The 14,444-nt window shown below is 40.9% G+C and overlaps 2 protein-coding genes across 2 annotated transcripts in view; one reads left to right on the top strand and one right to left on the bottom strand.

Annotated features, from left to right (window-relative positions):
• Positions 1-12,903, bottom strand: part of LOC113887184 (P antigen family member 3-like) — a 76,219-nt gene extending 63,316 nt beyond the window's left edge. The window contains exon 1 of the mRNA XM_027534141.1: positions 12,840-12,903. Within this exon, the coding sequence (XP_027389942.1) occupies positions 12,840-12,852 (13 nt within the window). The 5' untranslated portion in view covers positions 12,853-12,903. The remainder of the gene's footprint in view (positions 1-12,839) is intronic.
• The window catches only part of LOC113887185 (X antigen family member 5-like), a 151,636-nt gene that overhangs the window by 125,424 nt on the left and 11,768 nt on the right, over positions 1-14,444 (top strand). The gene's annotated exons all lie outside the window — the stretch shown is intronic.

Below are 14,444 nucleotides of genomic sequence, written 5' to 3'. Positions count from 1 at the left end.
CTTTTGTGTTAATAACAACACAGGAGAATGGAGTAAGCAGGACATCTGTGGAATCAGATTCTCATCCCTTTGGGGGTGGGGATTGGAGTACATGTTTCCTATGACCCCTAATTCTGGAAACTCCTGATCAAAGAGGCTGCAAGGTTCATTACACACGTGTGGGTCATTCTGTTGCCCCATCAGCCACAGTTGTAGCCTCACAGTGGAACTGGGGTCAAGATCCTAAGAGCACAATTCAGGTCACTTAACGTTTCCCAAGGACCAAGTGGCAATGTAGGTCCCGCAACTATGTGTCCAGACGATGGACAGTTGAATGACATCAGGCTGCTAGTGGAGTCTCTGACACTGTGCTTGGAGCACAGGCGTCTATGGAGTCGGGGACACCAGTACAGGTAGGAAAGGCGTGTTGAGTCCAGGGGAGGCCGTCAGCCTCACTCGGAGCTGCCCCTCGTGCATCCTCCTCACTCCTTGCTTGCCCCACCTCAGCTGTCTCTGCTCTTTCCCCCTGTCCTGCCTATGCCTCCCTCACAGGCCTGGCACAGGCATGTCCATCAGCACCTATGACCCCTGCTTGTCCCCGTTGGTTCGCCGACAGAGCAGACTCTTACCCAGTGCCTCGGTATCTAGTCCCCGCCTTCTGTTCAACTCTCACTCCCTGCTCCCAGCTGCCCTGGCCTCCTGGCAGTATCTGCCCCCTGCATTTATCCCCACTGTTCCCTCTTCTGCCATATCCTGACCCCAGATGTCTGCTGTGCTGACTTCTTTCCCCCTTCAAGTCTTTGTTCAAATATCAGCTCCTCAATAAAGCCCACCCTGGTTGCTCTGTTCAATACTGAGACTTGCAGCTTTCCCCCTTGCTGCCCACAGTACCAGTCCCTTACAGGACTTACATGTATCTGATCACAGCACCACCCCCTTCTAACACACTGTAGAATGTCCTGGGTTGTTATGAGGAGGGTTTACTGGGTGCCTCCTACCCCTACACCTTCCCCTTTGGGGACAGTAAGTCCAGCACAGGGATTTCTGTGGGCTGGCCACTTGTATCCACCACAGAGAGCCAGGAAAAGCCTCGATGAATATGTGCTGCCTGAAGCAATGTGCCTGCCTCCCTGATAGACTGTGAGACCCCTGGGGGTCCTGTTCTTCTCATCCTTGGGGCAGGCCCTCCCTCCACGAAGGGAGAGGGCCTCAAGTTGTGGCTGCCTCAGTTTCAGCCACACCTCTAGCCCAGCCACCGATGGGTCAGATACTTCCCATTCTTTGACAAATACACTTTGTGATGTCACAACCAAGGGTATGGACACCTAGGGTATTCACGTTCCCTGAAATCCCTACGTGGATCAATCCTAGTTGTGTACTTGAGGCTCTTCTAAGGAACTGGACACAAGGTGTCCAGCCTCCTGCCAAGACCTCCCACCCTACAAATGGTACCCAGATGCCAGTAAAGGCACATTCACTCCCCTGCCCCACTGAGGCCACTGTGAACTGGTGAAACACCTTTGCAGGGGTCTGTGGCAGCACCCATCAGAATTTACATTCCATCCTGCCCTTATCCTCAGCAGCATTTGCCTTCATGAAAGAGGGAAAAGTGTCAGTCCTATTCTGTGATGCCTCCTTGGCGTTTAGAACAGCGTCAGGCACATTCACATAGTAGGTACTCCACAGATGTGTGTTTAGCCAAGGAAGTCTTTGATCCAGCGGTCTCCCTGCTGTGAATGTGCCTTAAGGAAATATTCCCACATGCTCAGAGATGTGTGTACAATGACAGCAAATTTCTAGGGGAAACTCTAGTGCCCATTGATATTCAGCAACAATTTACTTAAATTTTCATTAATTTCATTCAACTGGTTTTGTCATTTTCAGTGTACAAATCTTACACCTCCTTGGTTAAACTAATTCCTAAGTTCTTTTTATATTGTAACTGGAATTTTCTTACTTATTAGGAGTATTCACCACTAGTATGGAAATACAGTTGAGTTTTGTATATTGAAGCTGGTGATGATTTCACGGGTGAGTACACAGCTTTTTACATGTCACACATACCACAATAAAGTGGTTTAAGAAAAAAAATGAAAGCAAAGGTATTCCCAAATTAAAAAAAAAAAATTTAGGGAATGTGTTGGTAGAACTGGCTTACAAGAAAAACTAAAGGAAGTTCTTCATGCTATAATAAGTGAATTCAGATGTTAATCTGAATCCATGTAAAAAAGCAAAGAGCACAGTAAAGGTAATTATATGAAGAACAATTCTTTATGGACACATATTTCCCTCCTTTCTTCCTGTATTGAAAAAGCAACTGTCTAAAACAATATCACATAATTTATTGTTGTGAAAGCAGTAGTTGCTCAGTCATGTCTGACTCTTGGCAACCCCATGACTGTAGCCTGCCAGGCTCCTCTGTCCATGGGATTCTCCAGGCAAGAATACCGGAGAGGTTAGCCATTCCCTTCTCCAGGGATCTTCCTGACCAAGGGATTGAACCCACGTCTCCTATATTGCAGGCACATTCTTTACTGTCTGAGCCACCAGAGAAGCCCAATTATCGTTGGGCCAAGAACATATGGAATGTAATATATTTGCAGTAGCAGCACAAAGGAGGTGGTTTGTATCAAAGTTGTATTAGGTAAGGAAACAAACCTGGATGGTGTCAAATCCATACAAACACATGCAAAGTATCAGAAATCATGACAAAGAGGGTGAATATAACAGAAGTTATAGATACCTGATATCCTGCCGTATATCAGCTTTTCATCACATAACGTTATATATAATGTAATAATAATAAGAATGTATTAATGGGCTTACCCTTTATAGATTTATGATATATGTGACAATATGAGGAAAAGAGGGAAACCTGAATAGAGCAATATAGGAGTAATGTTTCTGTATCTCATTAGCATTTGTGTAAATTTCAAGCTGATTGTGATAAAGTAAGATGTTTATAGTGGCATACAGCTAAGGAAACAACTTAAAAATAGTGGAAAATCAGTAAAGGGTTTAAAATGCTACATTAGAAAATATCCATTGGATGGAAAAGAAAGCAGTAAAATGAGGACCATAGAACAAAATGACATGAGACAGAAATATACATTGGCAGATGTAAGTCTGTATCAACATTAAATGTAAATAGATAAAACAATCCAACCAAAAGGCAGACACTGCGAGAACAGTTAAAAAAACATCCATGTGTATGTGGTCTACAGAGAACACAGTTTAGATTCTAAGATACACAAATTACCATGTATGTGTGTGTGTGTTCAGTCGCTCAGTCGTGTTTACCTCTCTGGGGCCCCATGGACTGTAACCTGCCAGGAGCCCTCTTCATGGAATTTTCTAGGCAAGAATACTGGAGCGGGTTGCTATTTCCTACTCCAGGGGATCTTCCAGAGCAAGGGATTGAACCTGAGTCTCCGAATTGGCAGATGGGTTCTTTACCACTAGCACCACCTGGGAAGCCTTATATGACCCAGCAATTCTACTCTTGGCAGTTTTCCCAAGAGAAATGAAAACATGCTCACACAGTGGGCTGCACTCAAATATTCCACACGTGTATTCCTAAGAGCCAAATGTAGAAACAACCCAGTTATTCAACAACTGGTATACAGATGAAAGAAAAACAAAAGAGTATACCTGTACAAAGGAATCCTACACGATAATAAAAAAATAAAAGTAACTAATGCATGTAACAGCAAGGATGTGTCTCAACTGTGCAAATGAGAGAAACCAGACACAGAAGGCTACATATTGTATGATTTCATGTCATTGGATTTCTGGAAACGGCACAACTGTTGGCACAGAAATGTATCTGTGGTTGCCAGGGTACAGGAGTGGAGGAAGGAGTCGGACGGCAAATACCCCAAGGGAGCATTTTTGAACATTGAGACGTTTTCTACGTTTTGATTGTGGTAACATTTACACCACGGTATACATTTGTCAAACATCTACAAATGGTAATACGTTTAAGTGTTGGCTTTTATTGTATATAAATTATACCACAACACTTTTTTTAAAGGAAAAGGAAATTTTAAGTATTTAAATACTGGTTATTGTATCCATATAGACCATGAGCTCAAAAACATAAAAATCTAATGTGGAATTCTTCCCAGACCTGGACAACTTCCAGAATTCACCATGACAGTTTTGTACTTTATGACAGGAAACTTGGTCTTAACCATGTTTACGATTCCCTCTCCCTTACCTCAAGTCCAAATTCTTGCTGAGTTCTGTCCATATTACTTCGTAAATGTCTAATGCATCTGCTTTCTCTAAAACATCTACCTCTGTGTCATTGACTACGCTAAGACCTCTGACTGAGTGGATCACAACAAATAGAGAAAATTCTTAAACAGAGGGCAGTGCCAGACTACTCGACCTGTCTCCTCAGAAACCTGTATGGGGGCCAAGAAACACCCGTTAGAACCAGAGTTGAAACAAATGACTGCTTCATAGTTGGGGAAGGAGAACGGAAAGGCTGTATATTGTCATGCTGCTTATTTAACTTATACGCAGAGTACATCATGCAAAACGCTGGACTCGATGACTCAAAAGCTGGAATGAAGATTGCTGGGAGAAATCTTGACAAGCTTAGATACACAGATGATACCAGTCTAATGGCAGAAAGTGAAGAGTGACTAAAGAACCATTGGATACGGGTGAAAGAGGAGAGTGAAAAAACTGGCTTAAAACTCAACTATTAAAACACTAAGATCATGGCATCTGGTCCTATCACTTCATGGCAAATAGAAGGGGGATAAGTGGAAGCAGTCCATCCTAAAGGAGATCAGTCCTGGGTGTTCATTGGAAGGGCTGATGTTGAAGCTGAAACTCCAATACTTTGGCCACCTGATGTGAAGAACTGACTCATTTGAAAAGACCTTAATGCTGGCAAAAATTGAGGGCAGGACAAGGGGATGACTGAGGATGAGATTGTTGGATGGCATCACCGACTCAATGGACATGAGTTTGGGTGAACTCCGGGAGTTGGTGATGGACAGGAGGCCTGGAGTGCTTCGGTTCAAGGGGTTACAAAGGGTCGGACATGGCTGAGCGTCTGAACTGAACTGAAGTGGAAGCAGTGACACATTTCATTTTCTTGGCTCGAAAGTCACTGCAAATGGTGATTGCAGCCATGAAATTAAAAGACGCTTGCTCCTTGGAAGAAAAGCTATGACAAACCTAGCTTACATGAATTCTCAGGCACTTCAGTAGTGTCTGGCTCTTTACGACCCCATGGACAGAGGCCCACCAGGCTTCTCTGTCCAGGGGATTCTCCACATGAGCATACTTGAGTGGGTTGCCATGCCCTTCACCAGGGGATCTTCCTAACCCAGGGATTGAACCCGTATCTCCTAAGTGTGCTGCATAACAGACAGATTCTTTACTGCTGAGCCCCCAGGGAAGACGATGACAAACCTAGACACCATATTAAAAAGCAGAGCCTTCACTTTGCTGACAAAGGTCTGTAGAGTCAAAACTATGGTTTTTCCAGTAGTGATGTACAGATGTGTGAGTTGGGTCATTAAGAAGGCTGAGTGCCAAAGAATTGATGCTTTTGAATTGTGGTGCTAGAGATGAGCCTTGAGAATCCCTTGGACAGCAAGGAGAACAAACCCGCCAATCCTAAAGGAAATGAACTCTGAATATTCACTGGAAGGACTGATGCCGAAGCTGAAATACTTTGGTCACCAGATGCGAATAGCTGACTCATTGAAAAGGACCCTGATGCAAAAAGATTGTAGGCAGGAGGAGAAGGGGGCGACAGAAGGTGAGATGATAAGATAGCATCACCAACCGAATGGACATTAATTTGATCAAACTCAGGGAGATAGTGTAGGACAGAGGAGCCTGGCATGCTGCATGCCATGGGTAGTAAATAGTTGGACACGACTGAGCGACTGAACAACCACCACCACCTCCACCTTACCTGTGAGCTTCCCTAAGCTTCCAGAGCCCCACTCTCAGCAGGGCGAAGAAGCTTTCTGTGTCTGTCAGTGGTAAAGGCTGAGACTTAAGTCTTCACACACTCAGTGCCCCCTGCTTAGGTGATGATGGGTTCTTAGAATGCTCATCACTCCCTCCCAGAGCTCAGACCAGGAAGCCTTCTCACGACAGTAATATGGAGCACCTACCGTGGTACAGAAATGGGAGTTGGAGCTGTTTACCCCCTCTCCATGTGCTTTCTCCTTTACATTCATTTGCCACATTTCTTCTTGAGTCACCGAATCCAACTCCGCTGATCCCCACCTGGTAACTCTAACAAGCTGCACCTGCATCTCTATCAGGGCGGGTGCACGTACCCCCTGCACTATGTATTTTCCTTCTCTCCCTTCAGAATCTCTAGACTCCCAGACACCACCCTCAAAAGGGGCAGTGATGCAGGGGAGGTTGTGACTCTCATCCACAGCCTGGGTCAAAGCACAGCTGTGTTATATATAACCTCTTTCCCTCTTAGAATGAACCTTATCTTCTAGCTTTCCTCCTGCTTCTTGGCCACCCTGCTCACCGTTTTGCTTTGCTTTTCCCTTAGGTCCATTCCCTGTGTTTCTCCTTTGCACTTCTTTTCTGTTTATGTGTCTGTCTGGCCCACCAGTGTGATATTCCCATCATCCACCTCACATCACTGGTCTTGTTATTTCAAGCATTGCGGACACGTCCTGAGACATGCTAGTAATCAATGTGTGTGTACTCAATGAAGGGATATTTTTAATGAGTGACAGGAAAAGGATCTCCTCCATGTAGGAGTCAGTATATAGGTGTCATATTTGTAGCATCATACATAAAGCCTTGTGTCTTGTTCCAAAAAACACTGTAGGAGTGTGACTCTGTCTTGGTGCCCTGGTGCCCCTGCATATCCCCACTTAGGCTACGTAGGCAAGGCTAAACTGCAGGCTGGCTTGAAACTTGTCAGAGAACCTCCTGATTGCTCTTGCAGCAAGGGGAGATAAGCAGCCTGATGAAGAGCTGCTATGAGGCCATTTCTCACCTGCCTCCTCATCCAGCTGGAGGTGACACAAAGTTGTTACTCATCCACCTCTGGTTTCAGTTGAACATAGGATGGTCTCCCTAGCCCCAGCTGAGAGTACAGCTGTGGACTACAGAGCTTCTCAGTGCCATAGGGCACAACTGCGGGCTCCTTCGTGGCAGAGACCCACCACCTGTAGTGCCTTTACTGAGCCCTTCCAATTCAGTGTCAAACCCCGGGACTATGGACAAGGCAAGTGACACCAGGGTCATATTGCTTCTGCACTGTCTGTAAGGTAGAATCTGAATCCATTCGGGTTCATTGTCTCCTTACTGGCCAAGCCCGTAGAAGGTGACAAGCCTAACTAACAACTGCAGTGGTGCCCTGAGGCCCTGTAGCTCCTGTGCTGTGACTTAGGGACTGGCTGCCTGACTACGTGACAGACTCTGGTGTTGAGTTGTGTGATGTTGTGTGACCAGAAAACTGGCTTATTTTCTCATCACACACAGCAAGGAGCACAGTTTTTCACTACATATTATGACTTAGGGTAGCCTTGTCAGTCCTCATTAACAAACCAACCTTACGATGGATGCCATGTCTGATACCAGCTATTGAATCTGCTATTGAATCAATATATTTATTTAGACAAAATATGTTTCTGAAGTCCAGTTCATTTTAAAAGCTAACCTTATAGTCTACTTGAAATTCAAAATCTGTATCACTTGTGAGAGAATTGTAATTGTAAATGTTTAAATGAAAAAATGGAGTAGAATAAAGCAAATCCATTTGCAACGTAATGCCTACTTCACGTTATCTTGTTTATTCTCCATAACAAATATTTACTGTAAACTTGTAATTTCCACTTTAGAAATGGGGAAACAGATCCAAAGGATGTAAGTACCTTTCTCACCTTCACTCAGTATGTGTCAGAGCCAGTACTGATACTCTGAGTTATGTCACGTGCTGTGCATAGTCGCTCAGTCGTGTCTGACTCTTTGCGACCCCATGGACTGTAGTCCATCAGGCACTTCTATCCATGGGGATTCTTCAGGCAAGAATACTGGAGTGGGTTGCCGTGGCCTCCTCCAGGAGATCTTCCCAACACAGGGATCAAACCCAGGTCTCCAGCAGTGCAGGCGGATTCTTTACCGTCTGAGCCACCAGGGAAGCCCAGTTATGTCATGTCATAGCCAATAAGGAGACAGAGCAGATAAGACTGAAGTCATTTTGTCTCAGGAAGTTCCCCTCATTCCTTTCCCTTTTCTTCTAGCTAGGATCTAATCTTGCCAGACAGCTCCATGACCTAGGGGCTTTTCACATACTTTTTGGTAAGTTGGGATTTAAGTTTCATGGTAGATTTGAATCTCCCATTTTCAAACCTGTAGGACCTGGATTTTCATACCTCTGTAAGGGCACAACAGCTGCTATTTATAATCCCCTGTTATTCGCTAAGCAGAGTGAAGTCTGAATAGGTCCTTTGTTGCAGAAATATATTTTTTTGGTGCATGAGGATGCATATGGGGGCTCAGAGATGTAAGCGTTTTGTTATTATGTTAATAATAAGGATATAAGGGAGGAATCAGACAGCTGGAGGACTTCTCTGTAGCTCAAATGGTGAAGAATCTGCAGGAGACCAGGGTTCGATCCCTGGGCTGGGAAGATCCTCTGGAGAAGGGAATGGCAATCCACTCCAGTATTCTTGCCTGGAGAATTCCATGGACAGAGAATCTAGCGGGCTACAGTTCGTGGGGTCGCAAGGGTCGGACACGACTAAGTGATTCACACATACACACACACACACAGACACTCACTCACAGACAACTGGAGGGCTTCTGACATCTGGTGACTATCAAGCCAATGGAGGACGTCATGGAGAAGAAAAGATGTTTGTGGCTGTTCTCTCCCTGCACCCCAAAACCCTTGGAAGGCAAGTCAGAAATGTGTGAAAGATATGCTGTGCCATTTGCCATGCATTTGACAGCAGTTCTTTTCCTGTCTCCCTACAACCTTTAACAATGGCTTTGGCATTCCATTTCTCTATAGGACAATACAAATATATTAAGTTTTTAAAAATGTTTCTCTGTCAATGATTTCATCAGTGACACCATATGAGATTTGGGTGGCACATTTTGTAAACCCATTTATTCAAGAGAAGACCAAAGGCTTTTATGAATTTTTTATGTGTGGGTATATATATGTATGTATATGCATGAACATGTAGATTACACCTAAAGAATATGTTATGACCCAATTTTTTTAACCCAGAAGTGCAAGGGTGGTTTACATGTATAAGGTTACCAATGCAATTCACCACATTAATAGAAAAATGGAGGGAAAACAATTCTATGATCATCACAATTGATGCAGTATAAGTGTTTGATGAAAATTAATCGATATTCAAGACAGCAAACTAGGAATAGAATGGAACTTACTCTGATAAGTATATCTACAAAAAGCAATGTAAACAGGTTGAAATGGAGAAGATTTTTCATTTCCTATTGGGAAAAATGCCATTTATCCCCTGCTTTAGTCAAGACTATTCTGGCTAGGTTTGTTCAATGCTGCAAATGAGGACAGGTTTAAGGTTTAAGCCAGTAGAAACTGTTGATATTCAATATAATAGTATATTTTGAAAAGCAAAAATAATCTACATCTAAATTTGTGGAATTAATATGCATATTTAGAGGAATTGTTGGACAGAAAATCTATATATGACATTCTATCTCTACATACATCCTCAACTAGACAATAAAAATCACAAACCATGAATTTCAATAATATTAAATACCTGGGGATAAATTTAACAAAAAATGTGCAAGTAGAAAATGAACTTTATTGACCAAACTTTAATAGTCAAATACACAACATAAGAACAGCATAGATGGTTTCAGTTTATCTTCTTTCAAGCAATGGTTGCCCTTCACCTATAATATAAACATTAAAAAAAGTCACTTAGCAGAACTTTATTTTGATGACAGGAGAGGTATACAAAGTTCACTGCAGTTGTAGTTTTATAAAATGGACTAAAACAGGAACACTAAGGGCGACCTTTGGCTTACCTTCAGTTAATCCTCTATAGAGACTTTATAGACTTTTCAGGCACATTACTAGTATTTTAAAACACACTACTCTTCCTAGTTATACAAGAAAAGAAGGACACTGAGTTCAGAACAAATGAAATCAACGGAACCTATCAGAAGGTAGTTTTCAGTAGAAGGCAAAACTGTGTACACATTCAGTAAATACCTAACAACAAAAAGCACCCTAAGGAGAACAAAATACACAAAAACTGAAACAAAAAATCCCAAAAAGTATCATTTAAATGCGTTGGTTTGAAATAATATTCCGAATATAGGATAGCTAAACAGTTGTTTTTCTCTGTTACTGCTTAAGTAAATAAAAAGGCCAGTATTACATTTGTTTCTTCTCTACTGTCGAAACTAACATTTTCATTTGTTCTACGTTATCCCTGATATGGTTGTTTTAAGTCGGTTAACCATTTGTCCCCTTTTTTACCTGTGGCCCTCATGTAATTCTAAATGTTTCCTTTCACCCTGGAAAGCATTCCAGTTGGTATAATACATTATATGGTGACACTAATTTTAAGTCATTACTATCACTAGTGACATGTGGACATCACAATGCGAAGCAGAAATAGGATTGTTTCTCACAGCCACACCAAAAAAAAAGGAAAGAAAGAAAAAAGGAGAGAAGAAAAGGGAGAGCAAGAGGGAGTATGAGTGAGAGAGAAAAGCAAGTAGGAAGAGAGAAAAAATCTGGAAAAGCAGATTTTTTGTTTCTAAATGATAATGGCTTTTGAGAGAAAACGGACCAATTTCAAAAGTTCATCCATGGTATTTGTGATGTTTAGTTATTTAGTTTACTGTGGGGTATGTTAAATAATATTTGTTTTTCTACCCTACTAGCCATTTCATCAATATTCTGAAAATATTTGAGTTCCAGATTATACTGTTTTAATTCTGTAATATACTAACTGTTAGTGTCTTGTTCATATTTCTAATTATGAGTACTTGGGCTTTGTCCATTTGCTTCACAATGAATGTAACCTAGAGGAATGGACTGGCAGTTTGGGGTTGGCAGATACAAACCATTACATTCAGAATGGATAAACAACAAGGTCCTACTATATAGCACAGGGAACTAATGTCCAGTCTCCTGTGATAAACCACAACGGAAAAGAATATTGAAAAATGTGTGTGTATGTATATATTATATATATATTAAAAATTATGTAAACTAGCACATTGTCTTTATTAGTTGAGTTTATTTTCCTCTTCCTAACACTTCATAACCTGTTTTTTAATACGTATCTTTTTCTTTTTCCCTTAGGTTTATTCGGTTGCTCTTTTTCTTACCTTTTATGTTGGATGTAGGATTTTATATTTATGTACCTTGTAATTTATGTATTTTTCTTTTTAAATACCACACATATTTAGGGCTAAGATTTTCTAATGAGAACATTTTAATCATGTTATGTAGTTACTTGAAAGTCGTCTGGAAGTTGTATTTTCATCTAATTGTTAAAATGGAATGGAAAAAAAATGTAAAGTTAAAATATTTAGAAGGCTAATACACAGTAAATTCTCCCTAACTATGAGTTTCCTCCTTTAAAATCAGAACCATGCACTTCATTGTCAGCAAGTTCGCGGGAAGAACTAGAGTTACAATTTTGGCCTTCAAAACTTTTAAACTCATGTATCAAAGAGGAAAAATAACATACTTGATATGGTTAGAGAAGATTATATCATGAGGCTCAGATTTTTATTAGTTCTTTAAGAGTGAGAGTGGGGTATATATGGCAAAACCTTCATAGTATTGTAAAGTAATCATCCTCCATTAAAATAAGCAACCTCCCCCCCCCAAAAAAAGACCAAACGTGGGGGCAGGTAGTGTGCTTAGCATATGTATCTTACTCACACCTGCCTTGAATATCACTGACTAAATGCACTCTCTCAACTTGATCCGCCACAGAAACAGGAAACTAGACTATCTTTGGCCGTTTTATTTATTCAGTTGTTTCATGCTTCCCTGGGAAAGGATTTAAAATGCAACTATTTTTTAAAGAGCTAGAGAATTCAGAATTTGAGAGAACTTAACATACATCAAGCAGAATGTTGGCTCATTTTCTTTTATAAAAAATTAATTAATTGATTTTAATTGGGAGACTAATTACAATATTCTGGTGGGTTTTGCCATACATTGACATGAATCAGCCACAGGTGTACATGTGTCCCCCGTCAGAAAATGAAATCTCAATTCCCCTGTTATAATTTGACTCAAGATGACATTTTATGATAAATACATCATACAAAACAGAGTATTCTTGTATGCATTCCATCAAAGAGAATCAGAGAATGCAGAAATTAGCATTGAAGATCAGCATCTTCGTGTATCTGTTCTGAATTCACAACTTACATGAGTAAGTTGAGTTTAGAAGTTAAGGGATTTCACAGAATCACACACATTATGCTAAAGCTGGTACTAGAACCTACTTGGATGCCTAAGCATATTTCATGTAAACTGATATTTATTACAAATGCATTCCATATTTTGCTACAAGCAGAAATTATAAAAAACCTGAAAATTATTAGCTATTGCTTAAAGTACTTATACTCAAGAGAAGAAAACGGTTCCCTATTTTCAATTCGATATGGCTTTGATCCTGTCTGTTTCTTTATTTGAAAGTCTGTAAGTCAAATAAGAAACAGACATTCAGGCATCTGGGGTCTGAACTATCTTTCAAAGAATATGTGAACTCTATTATTAAAATAATAGTAATGTTCCCTGTATATTAGTAAAGATATAATATTCTGAAAAACAGAAACCACATAAATTACTTTCTGAATGGATGACATACCTGCTTCTGGCATTTCAACAGGCTCTGTATTTGATGCAAACTCCTCCCTGACATCAGGACCATCTCCACCCTTCACCCCCAGTCTTTGCCAGAGCCAATTTGCTGGAGAGCAGCTTCCAGGCCGAATCTTTTAAAAAAAATGCATCAATTCAGCTGTAAAGCATACAATATAAACAAGGGATGATGATATTCATTCCCTCGGTGTTATGAATTAAAAGCCTTAGGTTAGTATGCTAAAAATATGATGTATAAGAACCTCAGGAGCATCTATTCTGGGAATGTTTGGCTGGAAGAAAAAGGAAAGCAGAATTTTCCGAATGTTATTACCATTTTCCTTTTCCAGGTTGTCCTCAGACAACTTAGTTGCCCCCTTCTCTTCGTCTTGAAAACAAGGGAAAATTTGAGCGACCACACTGACCCGCAAACTATACTCTCCTCAGTTTTTAGGAACTGTCTGAAGTCCTTTTCTAATGTTTCCTTTCCTCTTCTTACTGGTTATGTCTTAAGGCATGACACACAGATACACTTTCCAAAGGGATCCTTCTCCTCTTCTTCATCACGATTCACTACTGGATCCTCTCCATGTACTTCTTCCTTTCTAGGTGTGAGATCCTGAATCTCAGCTGGCGGTTTTCCTCTTGGTTGAGGCTGCTCAACACTGGGCTGCTGGTCCTAGTAGAGAGTGCATGCAAAATAAAAACTTTTGTTGTTAATAAATGTAATAGCATAAATATACATAATACATAGATATAATCTGATCATAAGTAAAACTAACAACATTTTCCCAACATAATTCTATGTACTTACTTTAATAAAGTTACTCTTCCCACAGAGAAGAGTCAGCTCCCATAAGAGTTACCCAGGATGACTTTGGAAGTTATTTAATCTATGTTGGGATGGAAGTATGCAGCCTGTGTTAACGAGCAGGAGGGGAGTCACTGGGCACATTTCCAGGGAATTTAACAGTATAATCATCCAGGCAAGCCGGACTATATATATCGGATCAATGTTCCTTCCTAAGACAAATTCTCACCCTTTACAAGCATGGAAGACCTTTATCACCACTCACATCTGTACTACTTAACATCATTTTCTCAAAAATTAACTTGTGCTAATAGAAAACACCAAATGTAAGGTTACTGAACAACCACAGGTTCATCCACCTGGGGCAATCTTGCTTTGTAGGTCCCAATGTTGAGCCACTTGCCCACTCATATTTCTCCCTGAAAGCAGAATATTGTGATTTAGAAAATGTATTTAAGAGTACAGCTATATTTGATCACTTTTATGACCTATGTGACTTGTTTTTTTTTTTTTTTTTTTATGTGAAACATACTTTCAAAAGAAACTCTGGTTTAAGTATGAGTGTACATGCATTTCAATTACACCAAATACAGTCGCTTGCAAAGCCATTTGTGTCTTTGCGAAGCTGGCAGAGAAATCACCTTAAGGTACACAACAAGGCTGAATTTTTGTGAGGACGTTTGATTTCACAACAGACTTCTCCATCATGAAGATCTTTAGTGAATACTGCTAGGAATTCAAAAGCTCAGGACTATTGCTCATGTCACACTCCTATTCACCAGACCTATTTTCCCCAACTCC

Source organism: Bos indicus x Bos taurus, chromosome X (genome assembly GCF_003369695.1).
Source record: "Bos indicus x Bos taurus breed Angus x Brahman F1 hybrid chromosome X, Bos_hybrid_MaternalHap_v2.0, whole genome shotgun sequence".
In the NCBI taxonomy this organism is placed as follows: Eukaryota; Metazoa; Chordata; class Mammalia; order Artiodactyla; family Bovidae; genus Bos; species Bos indicus x Bos taurus.
Note: the sequence above shows the minus strand (reverse complement) of the source record. Positions and strands in the feature narration are given on the sequence as shown.